Source organism: Hyperolius riggenbachi, chromosome 6, assembly GCF_040937935.1.
Source record: "Hyperolius riggenbachi isolate aHypRig1 chromosome 6, aHypRig1.pri, whole genome shotgun sequence".
NCBI classification, from domain to species: Eukaryota; Metazoa; Chordata; class Amphibia; order Anura; family Hyperoliidae; genus Hyperolius; species Hyperolius riggenbachi.
Window position 1 is genome coordinate 351,944,255 of NC_090651.1, and position 25,476 is coordinate 351,969,730.

Here is a 25,476-nt window from a genome sequence, read left to right on the forward strand (position 1 = left end):
ACGCAAATTAATGCACCGTTATCGTCGCATACAGTAGAGCATACAGGCAATGAAAAGTATGCTTCTAAGTCATTACTGAGCATGTGCAAACGGTCTAACGCAGCTAATAACGTGTATAACGCACTGCATGCAGTACTTTCACTTAACATGCAGCGTTAGACACCAACGCAAAGTGTGCACTGGGAACAGGGCATTGAATTTTCATTGCAGTGAGTTATTCTGCGTTAAATGTTGTTTTAACGTGCGACTTTAACGTCGCACTGTGAAAGTGACCTTATACTGTGAGTAAAATGTGTTCAGAATGCTAGAAAGCAGAAACATAGCTTCAAATGTGCGTAAATAATCATCAGCTGCAGCTGTGTCTGTGTGCTCCAGGGCCTCGCAGTGTATAGTGAACAGTTTACAGCCAGGTTACAGTTCAGCTCTGCCCCCCCCCCCCCCCACCTCCTCTCATGCTGACATAAAATTGTTATAAACAGCTGGTAAACAAAGACATTTTTTTTCACACAAGCTGTGCTGAGAAACCTGGTATGTGGGGTTTACAGAAAAACTGTTTCTTTGCTAGTTGTTCTTTAAGTAGTCTTTTTGCTCCCCTTTCCACCCCAAAATACTAAGGTGACTTGTTTCCAGAGCTGTGGAGTCGGTACAAAAATCATCCAACTCCGACTCCTCAGTCTATGAAACCACTGACTCCAACTCCAGGTACCCACAACTGCTCCGACTCCTCAGTCTAATTCTTACCAGGGCTGTGGATTTGGCACAAAAATCAACCAACTACGACTCCCGACTCCTCAGTTTATGAAACCTCCGACTCCAGCAATATTGCTCAGACTCCGACTCCACAGCCCTGCTTGTTTCAACCCTCTCAGCAGCAAAGCAGGGGAGTATTTATAATTTCTCAAACCACACATCTACTACAGTATGTCTGTATTTGTATTGCTGGATGTCCTGTAATAAATTTCAGAATGTAAATCAGGGCAAGGGAATATTTTACAATGGAAAACCATGACTAAATAATTTAAAAATCAATATTGAAAAAATTAAGCAATTGTATTAATTAAGTTACTTTTATTACATTAGGTTACTTTCATTCCTCTTTTAGGCAAATGGGTCCAAAGAAAAGTAGCAGCTTGGCTCCCACTATAGAGGGCTCTGGGCAAAAATGAATTTTGGATCCCTCTCATTATAACAATGATGGACACTAAAGTGCTACTTCGTGAGTAAAAGCGTGTACACACGTTCTATAACTGATGCCTTTAATGACTGCTGTATAGACACACTAGCCAAGCAACAAGTACTGTTCAGTGGTGTAGGGAGAAGGAGTGCTCCCATTATACATAGCACAGCCAAAATGCCCCCTGTATTCATAGCGCAGCCATATTGTACACTGATACATAGTGCAACCATGATGTCCCCAGTATAGATAGTGCAGCCACAAGGTCCCCATCTCCAGACAGACTGGCAGCCAGGCCCCTGGATAAGCACTAAGCTCTAGGCAACTGCCTTGGTTGCCCTGTGTAAGTTACGATTCTGTTCTGCTCCCTTAAAGGGATACTGTAGGGGGGTCAGGGGAAAATGAGCTGAACTTACCCGGGGCTTCTAATGGTCCCTCGCAGACATCCTGTGTTGGCGCAGCCACTCACCGATGCTCCGGCCCCGCCTCCAGTTCACTTCTGGAATTTCTGACTTTAAAGTCAGAAAACCACTGCGCCTGCACGCCCGTGTTCTCGCTCCCGCTGATGTCACCAGGAGTGTACTGCGCAGACACAGACCATACTGGGCCTGCGCTGTGCGCTCTTGATGACATCAGCGGGATCGAGGACACGGCAACGCAGGCGCAGTGGTTTTCAGACTTTAAAGTCTGAAATTCCAGAAGTGAACCGGAGGCGGGGCCAGAGCATCGGTGAGTGGCTGCGCCAACACAGGATGTCTGCGGGGGAATGTTAGAAGCCCCGGGTAAGTTCAACTCATTTTCCCCTGACCCCCCTACAGTATCCCTTTCCTTTAAGTGCCAGGCTGCCCCGAGCCTACACTTTGCTCCTCCTCCCCAGTAGTGCCTGGCAGGGATGCTCAGCAGAGCTTGAATATTCGGTATTCGAGCTCGAATAGCTGCAGCAATTCGAATGGGCTATTCGAGTTCACTCGAATATCCCATTCACTATTCGAGCTATTCGAGCAAACAGCGGTATTCGAGCTCGAATACCGAGCTCGAATAGCGTCATAGCCCAGATTGATGTCCTTAGAGCCAATCAGAGGGCTCCCAGGCCCTCTGACGGCAGCCAATCACAGAGGGGGACCCTGGCCAGCCCCTACCCTATAAATAGCGGCCGCCATGTTCGGTTTTTCCGTCCTTGCTTGAGACTTGTACAGAGAGAGATCTGCTCCTTTGTGCTTTGGCTTAGCAAGTGCTCTATTGTGGTCAATCACCTAGCGTTTTTGCTCACATACACCTGCTATACACACCTATATTGTTGTTAGCTAGATAGAGATTGTATTTTAGTTAGTAGTTTGTGTGTTACATAGAGACAGCTGCTGCTGCAGGCAAGCTTACACAGCTTTAGGCCTCAGGGCCTTGCCTGTGTGGGCAGCTGTCCTCCTGACTGTACTCTGTTTATTTCTCATCTATTTCTGTTGTGTATTCTACCCTGTGTTGTCCTTTAATTACTACTGATTATTGTATTTTGTAGTTGTACTGTACAAGGGACACTCACTGTCACTGTTCATAGCTCCTGCGTGTGTGTGTGCGTGCACTGTCTGTAGTGTACAGTACACACACTCTATTTCCTTCTACTGAATCATCTGATTACTACTGATTATTGTATTTTCTAGTTGTACTAGTGTACTAGGGGACACACTCACTGTTCACTGTTCACACTCACTGATTACTGATTATTGTATTTTGTATTTGTACTGTACTAGTAATCACTTAGCAATCTAATCACTTAGTGATTAGTGTCACCTCACCCACCAACCCACTCCATTAAAGTACCCCACTTTTTCACCCACCCTTTTAAAAAAACTTTTTTGTTTACGCCCAAAACATCTAAGATGTCTGGAAGTGGCAGCCAGCACGGTTTGGGCAAGGGGAAGGGCAGTAAGGGAATCAGGAGGAGAGGGAGCAGCATTGTGGCAAGCCGCGCCACCATGCACAGTTCTGCAGCAGCAGCAGCTGCGTCAGTGGCTAACATTCCGCCTATAGCCACTGGCCGTGGACGCCTTGGGCGCCCAGCAGGACCATCTGCAACTCACGCTGCAGAGACACAGCAGCAGCAGCATGTAGTACCTGCTCCTATTTTCCTCCGGCCGGGTCGGAAACGTCCCATTGAGGAAAATGATGCAGCCACTGTGGTGCAACTGATGACGGAGGATGAGCAGCCCGCCATTAGCTCTGCATCCGAGGCCTCCACCCTCACCACCACCACCCCTGTTCGCAGCAGCCGCCCAGCAGGGCCTGGGGAGGAGGCCAGTTCACCGTCACAAGTTGGCGACCTGTCATTCAGCAGTATTTTGACCCCAGGCATCATGAGGGAATTGTCTGCTGTTGTTGGCGATTTTGAGGAGGAGATGCTGATGGGCACTTTGGGGGAGGAGGGATTGGACAGCAAGACTGTGGCGACAGTCAAGCAGCCCATCCAGGCATCAGGAGAGGAGTTTGGGGGGTCATCATCCCAGCAGGACATGTTTCAGGAGGGGGAGGATGATGATGATGATGACACTGTGACGGACAAAGACTGGGTGCCACCAGCTCCTGGGGAGGTCATCAGCAGCAGCTCTGAGGAGGAGGAGGAGGATGCGCTTGTGGGCCTTGCAAGGAGGCGCATCATTGCAAGCATTGGCAGCAGTAGGCAGGTCCCACAGCCTGCTGGTGTCTCAGCAGCAGCATCTGCCAGTACCACCACCAGCCGCACTCAAGCCCCCCCCCCCCCCCCCAACCACCACAGGGAGACAGGCAGCAGCGGCTCCAGTCCGTAGGGGGTATTTCACGTCACCAATCTGGCAATTTTTCACCATGCCCACAGTTGACAGCAAGTACGCCACTTGCAACCACTGTCAGCGGAAGCTGAGCAGAGGTGCAGACCCCTTAAAGTTCAGCACCAGCTCTCTTCTGAACCATCTTGCTGCTAAACATTACCACCAGCATGAGGAGTTCAAGAGGCTGAAGGCATCTGGCGCTGGCAGTGGCACCACACCCACCACTGCACAGCCTTCAGCAGCAGCAACAGCAGCCACCCGCCCTCCTGCTCCTCCAGCAGGAGTGCGGAAACGCACTGCTCCTCCCCCCTCTGCAACTCCTGCCGCCGACACTGAGGCCTGTTCTGGCAGCCAGTCCTCAGTGGCCTCCTCTGCTGTGTCCGCTGATTCCCGTGCCAGCAAAAGGTGACGCCAGGGCCTTTTGAGCGAGTCCTTCCAGGGGGTGGTTAGGGCTCTGCCTCCCAGCAGCCGTCGCGTGCGGCAGCTGAACGGCTTGCTGGCACGGGCCATGTGCTCCCAACTCCTGCCGTACACGCTCGTGCAGGAGGGGAGCGACATGCGTGCGCTGCTTGCTTGTGCAGCCCCAGACTGGCAGCTCCCCAGCAGACACTTCTTTGCCCGCTAGGTCATGCCTGCACTGCACCGCTTTGTGATGGCCAATGTGGAGCGAGGGCTGGAGCACGCGGTTGGTGAAAGGGTCCACATCACCATGGACTCCTGGAGCAGCCGCTTCGGGACAGGCCGCTACCTGTCCTTCACTGTCCACTGGGTCAGCTTGGTGGAAGGGGGTGAGGATGGGAGAGCAGCAGCGGGCACAGCAGCAGCAGCAACACAGTGGGTGGTGCCACCCCGCAGGGTCAGGGGAACTGCAGCAGGTTCCTCCGATCCTCTGCCATCCTTCGGCACACCTGGCCAAACCCCCCGCCTCAGCAGCAGCGTGAAGCCACGCCACTGCTAAGCGCTGCTGCAGTTGGTCAGCCTTGGGAAGACCAAACTGACGGCAACCCATGTGTTGGCCAAACTCCAGGAGCAGGAGAGGAGTTGGCTGACCCCCAGAGGCCTCAGAGTCGGAGAGGTGGTGGCTGACAATGGGGCCAATCTGGTTGCCGCAATCGACAGGGGAAACCTGACCCACATCCCCTGTCTTGCCCACGTGCTGAACCTGGTGGTGCAGAAGTTCTTGCGCACCTACCAGCGGATGGGCGAACTGCTGGAAACGGCAAGGAATGTTGTGCGTCACTTCCGGCGCTCGCCTGCAGCCTCTGCGAGCCTGGAAGACGTGCAAAAGGAGCTGGAGCTTCCACGCCATCGGCTGATCCTTGACGTTCCGACTCGCTGGAACTCCACCCTGGCGATGTTGGAGCGTCTGGTTGAACAGAAGCACGCTGTCAACCAGTACCTTGCCCTGGCCACTGTGTCCGCCGCTCAGAAAAGGGACAAGACCAGCAACATCCCGTCCATCGTCCCCGAAGACGACTGGGGGCACATGCAGCAGGTGTGCTTAGTGCTGGCTCCCTTTCTGCAGGCCACCAACATGGTGAGCTGGGACCATGCTATGGTGTGCGAGTGGGTGCCCCTGGTTTGTCTGCTGGACAGGGCCCTCGATGCTTTGCTGGAACAGGGAGCGGCAGCCTTGGCCCAGCAGGAGCGGCATGCAGCTGCACAGTCCACCTCTGAGGGGGAGGAGGACTTGGTGGAGGTCCCTAACCTTGCTGCTGATGAGGGGGATCAGCACAGTGCAGCTGAATTGGTGCGGGGGTGGAGAGAGGATGAGGCGGCAGAGGAGGAGGATGAGGACAGCACTGCCGTCGATGTGCCAGCACACGTGGCCCGCCTCTTCCCAATGGCAGCGCACATGCTGACGTGCCTGCGCAGGGACCCCAGGGTGATCCAGATGAAGCAGAGGGAGGACATCTGGATCAGCATGATGTTGGACCCGCGCCTCAAGGGGAAGTTGAGCCAGTTCCTGCCTCCTGCAGGAGGAGACCCAGCGCAACAAATAAGGAGCTTGCAGCAGGCCCTTGTTGAGCGCTTGGAGGAAGCCTTCCCCCAGCCTTCCACCCCCCCTGTCCAGCCAGCACAGAGGCAGCAGCAGGTGCCTGCATCCAACAGCAAGCGCACCACAGACCTGCTGTCTCTCAGCAACGAGCTCTACAGGACTGTAGAGGCTCCAGCAGTGACTAGAGAGGAGGTGCATGCAGCAGCATCCTCCTCTGGTCACAGCCAGCGCCTGACCCGCATGGTGGCTGACTACATGGGGTCCTACAGCGGGCTTGACAGCGATGCCCCTGTTGATCCCATGGAGTATTGGGTCAAGCGCCTGGAGATCTGGAGCGAGCTGGCGCAGTACGCCCTGGAAGTGCTGTCCTGTCCCCCTTCCAGCGTGCTGTCTGAGCGCTGCTTCAGTGCAGCTGGTGGCGTGGTCACCGAGAAACGCTAATGTCTGTCCCACAAGTCTGTGGACAGACTGACGTTTCTCAAGATGAACCAGGCGTGGGTGGAAGGCGAGTTCCTGGACCCTGTTGTCGGCGAGAGGGGGACATGAAGTGGGTGCCGGAACCATCGTTAATATGCCTTACCACCCTTTACCACCTCCTGGCTCCTGCTCACTAAGCCAGCCTGGTTCACTTTGACTATTACGTCGCCTGCAGCCACACATTTTACACCTACAGTGGGCTGCTGTGTACTGTCCTTCTGCTGTCTGTCTGTGTTTCCCACTGCCAGGGTACGCAGAATTACCTTCTGCTGCCACTCTTCCACCAGCTATTACGTCCAACAATAGCTATATCAGTGTAATTTGCTGTAAAAAAAAAAAATTAAATAAAAAAAAAAGGTTTAATTTTTCTGAGGTGCCCGGGTTGAAAACTGTGTTGTCCCAGTTGTGTATTGGACACGATGTGGGCTGCACGACCGCTGCCTGGGACCTCATGCTGTGTATTTACGGCCTGGTATCACCACTAGGTACCACAGCCTATTATGTCTCGCTGCCTGCCTCATTGACTGCCTGCTGCCACTGCCACACACTCACCCTCCTCCTCCTCCTGCTGCTGAATTTACCTCCTGCTGTCTGTGTGTTTCCACTGCCAGGGAGCACATACAATGGCGCTTCCACCATGCGCCACCAGCTATTTATTACGCTCAAAAATAGCTGCATGTCTTTAAAAAAAAATATATATATACTTTTTAATACTTTGTGATATTATTTTTAGAGGTGTCCGGGTTGAAAACTGTGTTGTCCCAGTTGTGTATTGGACACGATGTGGGCTTCACGACCGCTGTCTGGAACCTCATGCTGTGTATTTACGGCCTGGTACCACCGCTAGGTACCACAGCCTATTATGTCTCGCTGCCTGCCTCATTGACTGCCTGCTGCCACACACTCATCCTCCTCCTCCTCCTGCTGCTGAATTTACCTCCTGCTGTCTGTGTGTTTCCACTGCCAGGGAGCACATACAATGGCACTTCCACCATGCGCCACCAGCTATTTATTACGCTCAAAAATAGCTGCATTTCTTTAGAAAAAAAAAAAGATATAGAAGAGAAAGAAGTGAAGAAGAAAAAGAAGGAGAAGAAGAAGATATAGAAGAAGAAGATATAGAAAAAGAAGAAGAAGATATAGAAAAAGAAGAAGAAGATATAGAAAAATAATAATAATAAGAAGAAGATATGGAAAAATAATAATAAGAAGAAGATATAGAAGAAGAAGAAGAAGATATAGAAAAATAATGAAGAAGAAGAAGAAGATATAGAAAAAGAAGAAGAAGATATAGAAAAATAATAATAAGAAGAAGATATAGAAGAAGAAGAAGAAGATATAGAAGAAGAAGAAGAAGAAGAAGAAGAAGAAGAAGAAGAAGAAGAAGAAGAAGAAGTAGAAATATATACAGTATTGAACAGAATTTTGGACACACCTTCTCATTCAAACTTTTTTTTTTTTTTTTTTTTTAAAGGAACATCCCCACATAATCACTTGCTGTTGTTACTTGGAAAAAAAGGATGTTTCTTGCATCATTCACCCCCAAAACAAGTGTTTGGGAAGCTATTTAAGGCTAATTCGAATAGTCAGCTCGAATAATGAGCTCGAATACCGACTCGAATAGTGAGCTCGAATACCGAGGTCGAATCGAATAGTAAAAAATATGCGACTCGAATATTCGACCTAACTCGAATAATTTACTATTCGAATTCGGCCTAACTCGATTAATAAAAAGGGGTATCCGAGCATCACTAGTGCCAGGCTGCTCCCAGCATACATCCTGCTCCCCCTCCCTAGCAATGCCAGACTGCCCCCAACATTCACCCTCCTCCCCCTGCCTAGCAATCCCTCAGCAATACACCCTGCTCCCCATCCCCAGCAGTGCCAGACTGCCCCAACATGCATCCTGCTCTCCAGTAGTGCCAGGCTGCCCCAGCATACACTCTGCTCCACATCCCCAGTAGTGCCAGGCTGCCCCAGCATACATCCTGCTCCCCCTCCCAAGCCGTACCAGGTTGTCCCCAAAATGCACCTTGCTCTCCAGTAGTGCCAGACTGCCCCCATCATACCTACTGTTCCTCCTCCCCAGTAGTGCCAGGCTGCCCCCAGCTTACACCCTGCTCCACATCTCCAGTAGTGCCAGGCTGCCCCAGCATACACTCTGCTCCACATCCCCAGCAGTGCCAGGCTGCCCCCAGCATACACCCTGCTCCCCTCCCCAGCAGTGCCAGGCTGCTCCCAGCATACACCCTGCTCCCCCTCCCCAGCAGTGCCAGGCTGCCCCCAGCATACACCTTGCTCCCCCTCCCCAGCAGCACTGCTGGGGAGGGGGAGCAAGGTGTATGCTGGGGGCAGCCTGGCACTGCTGGGGAGGGGGAGCAGGGTGTATGCTGGGAGCAGCCTGGCACTGCTGGGGAGGGGAGCAGGGTGTATGCTGGGGGCAGCCTGGCACTGCCAGGCTGCCCCCAGCATACACCCTGCTCCCCTCCCCAGCAGTGCCAGGCTGCTCCCAGCTTACACCCTGCTCCCCTCCCCAGCAGTGCCAGGCTGCTCCCAGCATACACCTTGCTCCCCCTCCCCAGCAGTGCCAGGCTGCCCCCAGCATACACCCCGCTCCCCTCCCCAGCAGTGCCAGGCTACCCCCTCCCTAGTATTGCCAGGCTACCCCCTGCATACCCCTTTCTCCGGGTCAGAGCTCGGTATCACCAGTCATTCTCCATCGGCAGCCTGCATAGTGATTGGCTTCTCTGGCGGCACAACTCCTGCCCTCCGCTCCGGTGTTACCGTGTCTCTCTGGTCCCGCAATGTGCCGGTTTCTCTTCTGCCTCCCCCGCACCGCGCCGCCCCCAGATGTGCCCCCTCCTCCACGGCGTTCCCTGTTACCTAGCAACGGCCGCCGCTCCGTGACGTCATCGGCTGGAAGAACTGGCTGTGCGGCGTGCTGATTCTGTGCAGGGCAGAAAGTCACGTGACCTCGCTGCCCTCCACCTCAAGGCTGCGTCCCTCCTGTGGTGTGGAGAAACTTTGTGTGGCCATCTACTCGAATTGTCTGACCAATATCTTCATCTGCAGAGTAGGTCCATATATGTATTTCATTATTATGGAGCTTCCATAGGGGTAAAATGGAGAATTGCCCATGCCATGGTGTCAGGACTTCAGGGGACCTCAACTCAGGATTGTAGAGGTCACATCTTTCAGTTATGGGTCCTTCATTTATTTGTGTAAAAAGCCTGCCATACATTGACAGACTTTCTCCCGATGTGTCTGATCAGAGATGGATCTTTCGCTGCCACACACTACGTCGATTTTTAATAGATTTCAGCATGAAATCTATTGAAAAACAAATACCACCACTCCCTTAGGTGTCTGTATAACGCTCACGCATGCGCAATACAGTGACGCCTGTTTTCGTCAGCACTCAGGCTCCCGAAGACTTCTGTGAGAGGAACGGGAAGGCTCTATAGGACCCAGAGCCTTCCCTCTCTATAGGTAAGTATCTTTTTTTATTTTAATTTCAGTTGACATTGACTTTAAGATGTAAGGCAAGGTAGTAGATTTAGCACCCCTCTGTGTTTCGGTTGGTAAGCTGAAGCGGAGAGGGGTAAGAGAAGGTGGGCCCCTTGACATCCACTAGGCCCCAGGCACCTGCCTGGGTTGCCTGGTGGACAGTCCTCTTGGTGCCCCCCCCCCTCCTCACCTTGCTAACGCTGCACTCCCCCAGATCACATGCAGAGTTTTAGTGCAACAGAGTGCTCTAATAATACTCACCTCTCCAACTGGCGTACTCCTTCCTCTGTGCTGCTGTCATCTCCCGGTGCCCACAGTGACCCAATGGCATGTATAATGGTTCATGGGCCAGCTATGGACACCGGGAGATGACAGCAGCACAGAGGAAGGAGTGTTGGCTGGAGAGGTGTCAGAGCGCTTTGCTGCGCTAATACTCTGCATGGGGCCCCGAGGAAAGCAGCTTTAGCAGGGGGGACACGTCACTGGCTCTAGTCTCCCCTGCACAGATACCATGGCACCCCGTCACCATCAACCAGCAAAGAACCGGCCTGACCCATTGGCAATGTCGGTATATTTCTGCTAGAAAACCATCTAAATTACGATCTGGCAACATGTTATATACCCCAGGTATATTTTCTACTGGTTTAGAACTCTCAGTAAACAAACATTCCACAGAGCTCACCTGACAGGACTAAAGTTGTTGCTACCTGTGATACATTGCAAAATGCTAATTTGGGTGCGGAAAGATTTTACAGTGGGCAAACACTGACTAAATAATTTAGGAGTGAATAGTGCAAATAAAAAATACATTTTATGAATTATCATATTTTCGCTACAGTCCCTCTTTAGTAAGTCCTCGCCTTTATCTTTTGCCTCGAGCCTCGTTTTACATAAATCTGTCCCTGGTCACAGTCAGGTATATATAGTGTTTTTCGGTGCTCCCATTTATGCTGATCGTCCTTCCTGTGGAGGAGGGTCCAGGTTCTTGGAATGTACAAGGGCAGAATTCAATGTTAGAGTGGCATATTAACAGAGAGAGCTCCAATCTCTCCCTCCACAGGCCATTTCTGTAATTAGCTGTACTTTGTCCAATAAGCACAACTGCAACCAAAATAGCCATATTTTGCATAGAAAGGAAAGGAGATCGGCACTAGAAGCAAGCTGGCTGCCTCTGGGGGTCAGGTGACTGAGGCCAGGTTCACACTTTACGCATTAAGTGGCAAACTGAGCCATTAAAACTTTGTTTGCCTTCAGCTGCTTCCGTTCTGTTTCCCCACATCCCCCCTAGACCCCCATCAGCAAAGTGAATTCTGCTGGAAAGAACAGTCTGTTTCTAGTGTGAAGAATTGTTCTGTTTTCTCATTGCCCCCACTGCAGTACTTCAGCTTCCGTTTTCGTTCCGCTGGGGTCAGCGGTCTGGGAAAATTGCTGCAGAAGGAAACTTCAGCAGAAGTTGGAACGGACAGATGTGAATGGATCCATAGGTTAACATTGGATCCATCTGCATCTGTTCCGAACGGTCCGTTTTTTTTAGCACTAATGTGAACCGGCCTTTCTTTGCCTCCTGGTTTAGCGTTCAATCGATTACTTTCAAGGAAAAGGTTCCAGGCAACAGATTAGGTTCAAAGGTTTTCACCGCTTTATTTTTTCCCCATAATAGATGGACACATTCAGGTGTATGACAGCCTGACAGCCGTTTCACGTGTCTTGTTCGCTTCCTCAGAGACCACTGGTTTGGCCGCCTATGCACCTGCATGTGTCTGTCCATTATGGGGAAAAAATAAAGCGGTGAAAACCTTTGAACTTTATCTGGTGCCTGGAACCTTTTTCTTGAAAGTAAAATAGCCATATTGCCTGAATGCATTTAGATTGGGATAAAGAGGTACTCAAATCTGCCCTCTTGTTGCCACTACTATATATTGACAAAACTGCTCTCAGAAAGCGATATTGGTGCACCCCGTGCATGATGTGGTCACGATCGGAACTTGGCATCGCCATGCTTGGTGTCAGAGACTGCTAAATTGGGGCAGTAATTGAAGATAGCAGCTTTGGCATCCGTGGCTTGTCACCTGGATAGTTGGTGGGTAGAGGTGGAGGACAAGGTCAGGGTAGGGCACTCACCAAGCCCTGGATACCTGCCTGTATCGCCCTTAAAGTGGATGCGAGATGAACTTTTACTCATTGCATAATTGTGTTCCTTTCCTATTGTTTATAGGGCATTCCTCAAGCCAAATACTTTTTTGTTTTTGTTTTAATGCTTTAATTCCCTATAAACGAAACAAGCCACGCCCATAGGTTTTCAGAGAGCCAAGGCACTTTCAGACAGTAGCAAGGGCTCATGGGAGCTCAGTCTGGGCAGGAGGAGGGGGAGGTGTTACTAGCCAGAGATTTCAGAGGCAGAGGGGAGGAGGGAGGAGGAGGGGGGATTAGTTTTTTTTGCTCAAGATGCAGATAAACCTGCCTCTGTGTAATGTTTACAAACAACATGTCTGCTGTCATTGTATCACAGGAAGAAATAATCATATTCTATTAAAGCTGTTTGCAGCTAGATTTGCTGTGTAAACTATCTAAACTTTAGATAAGATTTATAGACAAGTTACTTGTTATAGTTAGTTTTTCATCTCGGATCCGCTTTAAAGAGAAACCGTGATCAAGAATTCAACTTCATCCCAGTCAGTAGCAGATACCCCCTTTTACATGATAATTCTATTCCTTTTCACAAACGAATCATCAGGGGGCTCTGTATGGCTGATATTGTGGTGAAACCCCTCCCACAAGAAACTCTGAGGACCATGGTATTCCTGGCAGTTTCCTGTCTGTGAACCTTGTTGCATTGAGGGAAATAGCTGTTTACAGCTGTCTCCAACTGCCAAAAAGCAAACAGCAGGTACATCACCTGCCGGCAGTAAAAATGTCACAATGTGATAAATATTAGAATGTAAATCAGGGATTTAAGAATGGGCAAACACTGACTAAATCATTTATACATAATTATTGTAAAAATGAAGCACTTTTTTATTACATTATTTTCACTGGAGTTCCTCTTTAAGGTTGGTCAGGTTTTTCCAGGTGGTATGCTAAAGGCCAATACCATCCGCAACTATCACAATAGGTCCTACTTTTTTTGTTGAATTTGATTTATTTCTATACATATATTGTAGGGAACACACTTCAGAATTGGGCAGAGAATGGGGTGGTCTCACTGAAATTCATTTACAAGAAATGTAAGGTCATTCAGCCCAATAGAGTTTGCATATGTTACAAAAAAATTGTTTTTGTTTTTTAGCCAAATAAGGCATACCCCAAATGTACAGCTTTCAAAGAGGCACCATAGTGACACATACTGTAGTAGAATGCAGTAAATTATTAATGATATCCAGTTTTACAGTAATTTTTAGCATCAGTAACACTTCCTACAGCTATATATTGCTGTATATTGGTATGTAGCCCCACCCTTCCAGTGATGTCACAGCCTAGGCTGTTTAGTTATGCAGAATTCTCCTACCAGAGCTTTCTGGGACATCAGGTATATTTTTTACTGGCTGTGGAACAAAAACGTAAAAACATTCCGCAGTGATGCACCTGATGGAACAATATATGTCACCAACTGTGATAAATTTAAAGGGCAACTGAAGTGAGAGAGATGTGGAGGCAGCCATATTTATTTACTTTTAAACAATTCCAGTTGCCTGGCTATCCTGCTCATCCTTTGCCTCTAACACTTTTATCCATAGACCCTGAACAAGCATGTAGCAGATCAGGTGTTTCTGACATTATTGTCAGATCTAACAAGATTATCTTCATGCTTGTTTCTGGTGTGATTCAGACACCATTGTAGCCAAATAGATCAGCAGGACAGCCGGGCAACTGGTAATATTTAAAAGGAGATAAATATGGCAGCCACCATATCACTCTCTCTTCAGTTCCCCTTTAAGAATGTTAATCAGGGTGTTAAATGAATAATGTAAAAAAAAATAAAAATATGCAATTTTATTCTTTACATTATGTTTCTTCAGTTCCTCTTTGAAAACTTTTCCACCCCTGCCTGTAACCTTTGTTTAGGTAGATGTTTTTCCCACAATGCCCATCAAGGCCTTTATAGGTTGTTTTGCTAATCAGATTATTCGCTCCACTAGTGAGGCATGAAGGGAACAGATTCTCTGTGAAAGGATAACAGACACTCTCTTTTTCATTGTAAAATGCATTTTTGTTACTTAACTTTACAGGGAAAAGTAGGAGAATAATAAATTGCAAATGGACCCACGTATGATGTATTTGATGATATTATGCGGGCGATACATTCTCTGGACATACACTGCCTCCTTCAAACCTACAGGCTCTCCACTGTTTTTCATCAACTGTTTGGCCTGGAACCCACTACAAATCGCTATGGCAATCGCTAGCGGTTTTAAAGGACACCCGAGGCGAAAATAAACTAATGAAATAAACGATTGTATCTATCTTCCTTCTCCTAAAAATGACCTTTTAAGATATTCCACGGTTTTATTTTATTTTTAAATCTACTTTTTAAGTTTTAACTGTGTTATTGTTTTTGCTCAATGACACATTCATTGAAGTATGTCAGAGCTAAAATCTATGAACTATTGACCCCTTTTATCTCTTTCCTACTCGCAGAAGCCATTTTCTGATAGGAAAGTGTTTTATAGTTGGAATTTCTTATCAGTGAAGGTCACACTGTAGTCACTTCCTGTCTGAGTCAGGACTGAGTCAGCCACTTCCATACCGGATATTTAACTCTTTCAGGCAGATAAAGAAAAAAAGGACAGCATAGTTATTTGTGTGCTAGGCACTGTACATACATGTCTATCTCATCATGTCACATGTCACCTCAGGTAGTGTTTTGTCACTCAGGTGTGTTTTGTAAGCGATATCATGAGCATTTTCAGTTGATTTTGGTAGCGATTTTAAAAAGTGTCAGCTTTTTGCCAGCGATTGTGTAGCGATTAGCGATTTTAATTCTGATTGGTCCTTCCAATTAATTTTAGTTTTTTTTTATAGTGTACAGTAATTTAAAAGCGCTAGCAAATCGCTCTGTGTAGGTTGTAATGAGCGATTACGCCGGTGTTTATATACTTTGCATTGCAGAAACTCTGACGCCACCAAAATGCTGCATGTCCGGCGTTTGCGATTTTGCTAATCGCAATTGCTCCAGTGGAATTTGGCCCATCCATTAACATTAGCTGAGCGTTTAGGGAAATCGCTAGCATTTTGAATCGCTCCCTAAACGCTCAAAAAATCACTCTAGTGCAGGCATGGGCAAACTTGGCCCTCCAGCTGTTAAGGAACTACAAGTCCCACAATGCATTGCAGGAGTCTGACAGCCACAGTCATGACTCATAAAGGCAAATGCATTGTGGGACTTGTAGTTCCCTAACAGCTGGAGGGCCGAGTTTGCCCATGCCTGCTCTAGTGGGTTCCAGCCCTAAGTTCTGTAGTGTTTGTTAACAGTAAAGATGGAATTATTTGCAACTGACTGTCCAATTTGACTGCTGATTCAATGAAAACCTCAAGTGACAACATTTTTTTAAAGGTGCCCATACATCTAGTGATGCATGGGCAGATCAACTAAGAGGCAGATCTCTCATCTGACAGATCTCAAATCTGATCTGTTGCACACAACATTTACACTTGGGGGGCAGCCAGTGGCCTGGCAGCCCTGCTGATCTTTCACCTGAAACAAGCATGCAGCAAATATACTGGAAGTCAAACTTAACCACTTAAGTCTATCTGGACGGCTATATCCGTCCAGATAGACTGTACTTGTGCCGCTGGCTGAGGCGTGCGATCGCGTGCGCTCTCGCACGCGCTCCCACTGCCTGTCGTTAGTGAATGGGATATAGGTGGGTGAATGGGAATATAATTCCCATTCACCGATCTAGATCCCCCGCAGAAAAACCGACAGTCTCTAATCAGAGACTGCGGTATCTCTGCAAAAAAAAGTGTCCCAGCCTCCTTGTAGTTCCTGGAAGCGTGATTGTACGCTTCCAGGACTTTTTTGACTGTAGCCATCTTGTGGCCAAATAGTAAACTACACCCACATAAATTTTTTACATTACATTACATTATTTTACATTTAAAATTATCTGTTTCCCTCCCACACCAAAAATTACCCAAATACATTTTTTAATAAAAAAAAAAATTATAATAAAAAAAACAAACATAAATAGTTACCTAAGGGTCTGAAGTTTTAAATATACATGTCAAGAGAGTATCTTATTATATTTTTTAAAATTATAAGCTTGTAAATAGTGAAGGATGCATTGAAAAAATGCACCTTTATTTCTAAATAAAATATTGGCGCCATAAATTGTGAGAGGGACGTAATTTAAACGGTGTACTAACCGGGACAAATGGGAAAATAAAATACATGAGTTTTATTTACGGTAGAATGTATAAATTTTAAACTATAATGGCCAAAAACTGAGAAATAATGAATTTTTTCCATTTCTTTCTTAATCTTCCTGTTAAAATGGATTTAGAAAAAAATAATTCTTAGCAAAATGTACTACCCAAAGAAAGCCTAATTAGTGGTGGAAAAAACAAGATATAGATCAATTAATTGTGATAAGTAGCGATAAAGTTATTGGCGAATGAATGGGAGGTGAACGTTGCTCGGATGCATACGATTTTCGACACTGTAGGCTGAAGTGGTTAAAGGGAACCTGCAGTGAGTACGATTATTTAAAATAAACACATGACGTATCTGCAAATGAACATTACATACTAACCCCACCGTCAGTTCCTCTCAGAAGCTCACCATTTTCTTCTTACAGTAATACCAGTTGCTGTCAGTTATATATCAGCAGCTGTCAGTTACAACTGAATGTGCAAGGTAATGTCCATGTTTCCATATGGCCAAGTGGGTGATATTACAGTATAACAGTGTGCTGACCAGAAAGCTGTCATGGGGTAATGGCCATTTTTACAATGGAGGACGGAGAATTCCATTGATCACAATGTACAAATGGGACGCAGGAGAGGAGAAAGACATTGAGGAGTAGACTACACAGGAGGTAAGTATGACATGTGTATGGTTATTTTGACTTTTTATTTTCAGTTAAGGTTCTCTTTAAAGGACAACTGAAGCAAGAGGGGTATATAGGCTTCCATATTTTTTTCCTTTTATGTTATACCAGTTGCCTGGCTATCCTCTGACTCTAATACTTTTAGCCACAGACCCTGAACAAGCATGCAGCAGATCCGGTGTTTGTAACATTATTGTCAGAACTGACAACATTAGCTGCATGCTTGTTTCAGGTATGTGATTCAGACACTGCTGCAGCCAAATAGATCAGCAGGGCTGCCAGGCAACTGTTATTGTTTAAAAGGAAATAAATATGGCAGCCTCTGTATTCTACTCACTTCAGGTTAAGTTGATTACATAGCATTTGCTGGCTCAAAAGATTATATTAGAAGATTATTGACCAGAACAGATAGTCAATGAGGTGTTGGTATTTCTGGATTGCATATAACTAGAACACAAATGGTATGCAGCTTAGCAGTGGGACAATCGCATGTACTTCTTGTTGATTTTGATTGGCCCTCAAAGCTGCATAGAGCCCCATCCACACCATACAATTTTTTTGTTCGATTCATTGATTCGATTCAATCCATGTACAATCGGGATTCGACTCGATTCAATTTGCCATTGTTTTGCAATGGCAAATTGAATCGAATAGAATCAAATCCCGATCAGACATGTCGGATTGAATCGAATGAATGAATCGAGTCGGACAAACAATTGTATGGTGTAGTGAGGCGCCAGGTGCTACCCAGACATACTGCTGTTGTGTGCTCCTTCCTGTATTTGCCTGATGAAGCGGGCTTGACCTGCGAAACGCGTTGCGATCCACTTTTGGAGTATACCAATAAATATCCCTTTTGTGAATACACAGTTTGTTGTGTCTGCTTATGGGAGGTGAGTCCACCACTGCCTCCTAAGCAATCATTTTTAAACTTTTAAATACTGTTTTTATTCTTTTGGCGCCTCTGTTCTCAAATCTAGTGTTTAATGCTTTCCCCTACCTCCCCATATGGCCTCCCTGGTTTTCTAGGGCTTTGCCTCCAATATAGTTTCCCTGGTGGTCTAGAGTGGGACAAACATAGTGGGGAAACCACTTGAGGGCCAAATTTAATGGCTCGGAGGGCCAGATTTGGCCCGTGGGCCAGAGTTTGACATGTATGATTTAGATAGAAAAAACAGGAAAATTGAATGTTTTTATTGTGTTGTGTATGGGCATCATAATCCAGATAAAGTAACCCTTCAATGACCATCTTTTCTAGTGACAAGCTGAGGAGCTGCAGCAGCCCATTCTGGCTTCGGTGGCCTCATTCTGTGACATTAGCCTGTCTTTTTTAGGGGAGAACTGGTGATGATTGCATCGCAGTTCACCCCCCCGCCACAGTGGCCATTAGTCTCAATGAGACATGCCTCACTACCCGCGGTGCGATGCGTCGGAAGTGGTCATGACGATGCAGAGGCAATGCTGTCTCTGCAGTGCATTGTCGAGCGGTACCTTTCCAGCAGGCATTTGCCTTGGAGTCTATGGCACTGAAACAATCTATTTAGATTGTAGCGGTTACAGTGCGGCGCACATGCGCTGATCGAGGGCAAAACATTGATGTACTTCCTGTCCAGCAGGAAGAACATCATTGTTCGGGGGCGTAGCTATGCATATTACCCTGTCAATGCACTCTGACGCAGGGTAATATGCATGGTAGAATGGTGCGGTGCGACTGTCCTGCTGCACAACAATCGCACCGCACCAAGTGTAAGGGCACGTTTCCACTAGCGCGAATCCGCATGCAGACAACGCATGCGGATTCGCATAAGCAATACAAGTGGATGGGACTGTTTCCACTTGTCAGTTTTCATTTGCGTTTTTCTGTGCAGGATTTTTCTGCACGGTAGACCCTGCAGAATTCGCCTGCGTGTGGAATGCAGGCGAATCGCAGGCAATGTATTTAATAGAAAAATCGCATGCGTTTTTTGCATGCGTTTTTTCCCGCGATTTCGTGTGCGATTTCGCATTGAAAGTAATGTAAATTGACACAGGCAGTGACATGGTTAAAATCGCATATACCCTGCCTATGCGAAATCGCGGCAAAAACCGCATGCGGAATCGCATCCTCATGCTATTTTGTCAGCGGTGATATGCGGCGATTCCGCACCGCAATAGTGGAAACGGGCCCTAAAACTAGCCTGAAAGATATCAGCTTAGTTATGGCCGTTTAATAAAATAATCGATAAACGGAGGAGCAGTCAAGAATAAAAAATACACAAAAAACTGTTCAAAAAGGAACACTGTACGTATGTTTAAAAACAAAACAAAACAAATTTATTGAAAAACATTTCTACTATAAAATGTTTGTAATGCGTTTTGTGGGATAGTCCATCATAGTGTTGGTCATATAAATATACGCTAATAAATACAACTTAGATCAGCTATACATGACAGGACAGCTGAAGTGAGAGGGATATGGGGAAGTATTTAGTTCCATTTAAACAATGCACACTGCCTGGCTGTCCTGCTGATCCTCTGCCTCTAATACTATTAGCCATAGACCCAGAACAAGCATGCAGCAGATCAGGTGTTTCTGACTGAAAATGAGCAAGATTAGCTGCATGCTTGTTTCAGGTGTGTGATTCAGACACTACTGCAGCCAAAGAGATCAACAGGATTACCAGGCAACTGGTATTATTTACAAGGAAATAAACATGGCAGCCTCCATATCTTCTCACTTCATGTTTCCTTGCAGGAATATGAGTTATACAGTTATACTTGCTTCAGATATACAGTTATGACCTATGAACTTTTGAACTAGTTACGACTCTTTGATTATAGCGATCCATATAAATGATCCCGCTTATAGGTCCATCTTGTACATTTCTACACTACAGACCGTTTTTACTGAATACTATTAAGAACTCAGGGACCCTGTATCAATTTAATGGATTAACTAATTGCACTGTATATGAATTGAAATGTATTTATTGTATTTTATTACAGTGATGTTTCTTTTATATATTTTTTTATGTACTATTATACTGTATGCAGGGCCGTTTCTTGGGCAGTGCGGGCAGGGCGACCGCACTGGGCGCAGACCAGCAAGTAGATGAAGGGGGGCGCAGGCAGAAGGACATTACCGCTAGGGAGCTGGTGACGCACGGTGCAGCCAAATGGAAAAAGAAAGAAGATTACCAATGCGATTACCTTCTTTGACTCCTCCTAGGCTGCCTGCGTCAGACTTCAAGTTGTCATCACGTCACCACCGCGTGATGACACCTGATGTCTTGAAGCGGTACTGCAGGCTGTGAGTGCGTGGCAGCCATGGAGGAGTCAGCTTTCCGGGCTCTCCTCGCCTGGATGTTTTCCTGCTTCCTCCTGGGTGAGCGGCTGATCACTAGAAAGCAGGCAGATCTACTTGTGACCTGTGGCTGTGTTTCTGTTCCTAAAGAGTAAGGGTTCCCGAGTCCACGGGGTGGGGGGAAGGGGGCGCAATCTTTACACCCTCGCCCTGGGTGCAATTTAGCCTAGAAACTGCCTGACTGTATGTATGATAATGAATTACTGCTCTGTATCAGAAGACTTAGCGCTTGTTCTCATGCCTCCCAGATACTTTCCTGAGGAAGCGGGAATATCCAGCAAAACATATTGCAACTGGAGAAGAAACTTTTGCCAATAAACTTGTTTTTCTGAAACAGATTTCTCTTGTCTTCAGTTCGGAGGTAAGTCCACCACTTCCCCTTTTTTAAACAGTTTTTAGTGTATTTATTTTATTCTTGTTGGCCCTCTGTTTATGGGTTATTTTCTTTGCTACAGAGGGTGACTAAATGGGGTGGACCTGCTTCTGCAGTGGTTGCTTTTGAGGTAACCCTTGTTTGTGACTCCATTTGAGATAACGTATTTTTCAGAATATAAAACGCACTTTTTCTTCTCCAAAATTGAGGGGGGGGGGGAAGTGGAGTGTGCCTTATATACTGAACATACAGTAAATGTCGTGCAGATTGCTCAGAGAACCATTGAACTTATCCAGTGCCACACTCCTCTCCCACCTCACTCCGGTCCAGCTTTTCCAAGCGTTCCTCTTCTCCCCTGGCAGCTTCTGATATATCTGTGACCCGTGTCCAGTGAAGAGTGACCCCAGTGCTGCCGGTGTTACAGTAGCTGCACCAATGCAGAAGTACAGAGGCCACGTGGAATGGAAGGACCCGGAACTGTACAGCAGCAGGCATCCACTGGTCACAGCTATATTGGAAGTTGCCGGAGGAAAAGAGGAACGCTTGGAGAAGCCGGACTGGAGCGAGGTGGGAGAGGAGCCTGGCGATGGATGGGTAAGACCTGAATTGTTAGTACAGTGTAGCTTAGCTGTGAGAGCAGCAGGGAGTTAGTGTATTGTAGTGTCTAGTCAAGTCTACTGCAGTGTAGTGCAGTGTAACTGGTAGGGGCAGCAGGGGTTAGTGTATTGTAGTGTCTAGTCTACTGTAGTGAAGTGTAGTGTGTAGTGCAGTGTAACTGGTAGGGGCAGCAGCGGATAGTGTAATGTAACTTAGATAGACTATCTTAGAGACAGTTTGGTTTAGTATTTTTTCCCCTGATTTTTTTACTTCTAAACCTGCGTCTTATATTCCGGAGCATCTTATATTCCGAAAAATATGGTAATCTGAGAACATATCTCCAGTTATTAACATGCTAAACCATACTGAGCTCTCGGTTATCTTCTTTTTGTGTTTCCAAACCTAGCTACAGCAATGAGGCCTCATTCACACAACAAAACGCAATTGCTAAATGCTTACCGATTGCAATTTTGCAAAGTGGTTTTCAGTGAGATAAGAAATGTGTGCGTTTTTACATATTCCTTCAGAATAAAACACGTTTCCGATTTTCTAAAAAAACGAAATGCTGCTGTGAGCGCACCCTCATAGGGTGACACTGCTCTAGCGCGTTGTCGATCGGCAAACAGAGTGCAATTGCTCACAGTGTGAACCAGTCCTAAGGCCTGGGAGCTGTTTCAGTCACGCTGGGGATTCCAAAAGCACTAGGCTAATAAAAGTCAATAGAGATGATCCCACAGGAGCGATTGCGATTTCCCCAAGTTGCAATCGCGGATCCTGCTGCATTCTGGGAGTGACTGCTCTCCAATATAAAGTATAAGATTGCTGCAATATTGCTTTTCAATCGCTTGTATTTGCAGCAATTTTACTACCCAGAAAAAAATGGAAATCGCTGTACAAATTGTTAACATTACATTTTAAAAGCGCTTTAAATTCACCGAAGACGCTACGAAAACTGCTGTTACAAAAAGTGCTTCACAAATCGCAATGGCTATTTCTACTGGGAATGGGCAGTCTCCAGCAGCAATTTATATTCCATGTTTAGCACTTGGGTGACATCCGCCTAAAGGGGGCCATACAATGGCTGATATTTTCCAAAATCGATGCCGCAAACAATCAATCGATTCGGGCGATCGCGCTGGACGGAAGAAAACGTTCCACTGCTTGAGCTGTTCATCCGTGTTTCTGTGACTTCTCTCCTCCGCCGGTTGCAACTCCCTGTCTTTTCCCTCCCAGGGTGCCTGTGTCACATGACAAACACTATAGGCAAAACCCTAAGTGCCTCTAGTGGTCACGTAAAGTATTTGCTGCCCCCACCCCAGCATAGGCAGCCACATGTTCCTCTGCCAGAGCAGCCAGGATTCCTCTTCAGCTCTACTGTCCACGGTCTCAGCTCTGTGACCCCTCCAGCAGCGCATGTAATTAAAGACACCACTAGAGGGCATCATACAGATGAGACTTTGGACAGTAGAGATGAAGGAGGATCCCAGCGGCGCTGATAGGTGATCACAACTGCTCCCTCCACTTTGGCGGTTTCATCATTCGGTGACCATCGCGACTTTGGCATGCGCGCTCACGATCTACTCTGCAGTCCTTCATGATTGACTGGTAGATCGCGATTGACACATTGGGCACCCTTGCCTTAGAGCAGTGTTCCCCAACCTTGTCCTCAAGGCCCACCAACAGTGCATGTTTTGTGGAAATCCACAGAGGTAGTTAATCAGCTCTGCTAAGACACTAATTACCTCACCTGCGCATGTTAATGGTTTTCTGCAAAACATGCACTGCTGGTGGGCCTTGAGGACAGGGTTGGGGAACTTAGTCTTAGGCCTGGAACCCACTGAAATCAGCAAACGCGAAACGCTACCGCTAGTGTTTTGTCTGAGCGGTTTGCAAGCGGATTAATGCGCGTTTTCGGTCGCGTTTTGCAACATTGTATTTTTTTTGCTCAGCGGTTGCGTAGCGTTTTGCGTTTCGCGTTTTTATCCTGATTGGTCCTGTGAATTATTTTTCATTTTGTTACAGTGTGCTGAACCGCAATACGCTAGCAAAACCGTTCAGTTTAGGTTTTGCTGAGCGTTTCCGCTAGCGTTTCAATACTTTACATTGAAGCGCTAACGCTCCCAAAATGCTGCAGGTCGCTCCTGTGGAAGTTGCCCCATCCATTAACATCAGCTGAGCGTTTTGGCAAAGTGCTAGCGTATCGCAGCGCTGCCAAAACGCTGCCAAAAGCGCTCCCGTGGGTTCCAGCCCTTAGAGCATTCCCATACCTCTCTGTGTCGTTCCAGTGCTGGCCCCCCTCTCCACAGTTCCAGCCTCCGGCTACAATGTCAAAGAGGCCTTTGGGTCTCCTCAGAAAACCCAGGAATTACTCAGATGAAGAGTGTCGATGTACTGCGCATGTGTAAGCCTGAACTCGTGCATGAGTAGTATGGAGCCACTCGTTTTCAGAAGTACTCGGTGGCCTTCCGAGGAGACCCGAGTACTTCTGAAGAGATCTGAAGATGTAGCTGCTGGGAGAAATGAATGGGGGGCCAGAGGTGGAACGAGTGGTCGCAGAGAGGGTTGGGAAGGTTCTAAGGGATCCAAAGCCTTCCCTCCTCTTAGGTGAGTACGTAACTTTTTTTTGTTTTAACAGGTTACAGTTGCCCTTTAAGTGGATTCTGAAGTATTTACAACTTCTGTTGTATTAGCAGCTTCTCAGAGGCAGTGATTCTATTGTCTCTAAAATAACAATCATGAAGCTGTGAATCAGGTCATCCATTTCTCCAGTCCTCACAGGATTAGATCAGCTGGTTGGAGAGAACGTTTAAAAAACCTGTAACTGAAGACCAGTGAAGTACAAATGACAATGTAAAGGGGTATAAATAAGAATAGTTCTCCTTCTAGAGTCCCTGGTCAGTCTTGGCAAGTTCTGGATTTGGGATTTCAGTGGCTGTGTCTGGCTGTGGGGTCTCCTCTGTGGGGTCTTCCGGTCTCTGGCCGGACTCCTCTTCTGCTTCTCTCTGCTCGGCTTCCGAGGCCTCTACAGGGGGATCAAGGCTGGTTTGGGGCTCTTGTGCTTCGTAGCATGGATTGACTCTTCCATGAGCCAACTGGAAGAAGAGGCTGCCGTCTGACCCCGAATGATGCTCCACCAAGGCGGCCAAGCTGACAAACTCCTGCGGGAGGTGCTGAGAGGAGAGAGAGAAAACGGTAAAGAGGCCCTGTATTAATATATAGCAGAATGCATAGCTCCCAACTGTCTCTCTTTCAGAGGAACACTCCCTCTTTGGGAGCCCTGTTCCTCTGTCCCTCTTTCCTCCTCATTTGTCCCTCTTTCAGGACTTTGTCCCTCTTTCTATATAAATATATATATTTCTCTACTAAAAAATGTGTTTGATTGATTTATACCCATCTTTTAAATTGATATATTACTAATTGTAAAATGTTAATATGAAGGAAAATGAATCAGGATAGAAAGGACCAGTGTGTTTTGAATTATAAAACAAATGTTTTTCTTATGAAATCTTTATGGAATGCGTGACTAGGAGTGTGATGGGGGCGTGATCAGGGGCGTGGCTTAAGGGTCCCTCTTTCTCATCTCAAAAAGTTGGGAGGTATGAGAATGCAGTAAACATTCAAGATACCCACATTTACGGCAATTTTCCCGGTTAGGGGCAATTCGTTACTGTGAGGGGCCGATGAGCCTGAAAGGGGCAGGAGGAAGCCCCTGGTATGTATCAGAAACACTTTGTATATCTATATATTGCTGTATATTCATATCTAACCCCGCCCTTTCAGTGATGTCATGGCCTAGGCTGTTTAGCTAAGCAGAATTCTCCTCCTCATGAACACGGGCAACACCTGCGTACTGCTCACCGTCCCTCCCAACCTGGACATAGCTTCGGGGGACATTAGACCATAACCAAGGGGACGAAGGAGAATGAGGGGAGCGGTGGGCATGTCTGCTCCCCCCGTTTTGAAATTTCGAAAAGCGCTAAAGTATCCTTTAATCACCATGTGTCCTCCCCCGTCCCATCCTGTAAGTGCCCCGGTGTCCCTACTTGTGCCTCGTGTAACAAGTGTCACCCTCACATCATATCATAATGCAGCAGCGCTGCGTAACTATGCTGGCAGTGGGGGGGGGGGGGGCTCTGTGCCCCCCTATTTCTCTTCCACTACT

At 47.1% G+C, this 25,476-nt stretch overlaps 2 protein-coding genes and 1 long non-coding RNA gene across 6 annotated transcripts in view; 1 reads left to right on the forward strand and 2 right to left on the reverse strand.

Moving 5' to 3' along the window:
- The window catches only part of KIF17 (kinesin family member 17), a 68,643-nt gene extending 59,310 nt beyond the window's left edge, over nt 1-9,333 (reverse strand). Inside the window, exon 1 of one of the 2 annotated variants that reach the window (XM_068241680.1) lies at nt 9,233-9,333. The gene's annotated coding sequence lies outside the window, so the exon portion shown is untranslated. Of the gene's footprint in view, nt 1-9,124 lie in introns of both variants that reach the window. The other variant, XM_068241679.1, reaches the window with a different exon arrangement.
- Nucleotides 1-25,476, forward strand: part of LOC137521860 (uncharacterized) — a 128,707-nt gene that overhangs the window by 76,678 nt on the left and 26,553 nt on the right. Inside the window, exons 3-4 of one of the 2 annotated variants that reach the window (XR_011022221.1) lie at nt 1,103-1,216; nt 20,593-20,705. This is a non-coding gene — a long non-coding RNA (uncharacterized lncRNA). Of the gene's footprint in view, nt 1-1,102; nt 1,217-14,181; nt 14,326-20,592; nt 20,706-25,476 lie in introns of those variants that run through there. The other variant, XR_011022222.1, reaches the window with a different exon arrangement.
- Nucleotides 21,068-25,476, reverse strand: part of SH2D5 (SH2 domain containing 5) — a 47,084-nt gene continuing 42,675 nt past the window's right edge. For both annotated transcript variants that reach the window (XM_068241685.1, XM_068241684.1), the window contains exon 10: nt 21,068-24,484. In XM_068241685.1, the coding sequence (XP_068097786.1) occupies nt 24,197-24,484 (288 nt within the window). In that variant the 3' untranslated portion in view covers nt 21,068-24,196. The remainder of the gene's footprint in view (nt 24,485-25,476) is intronic.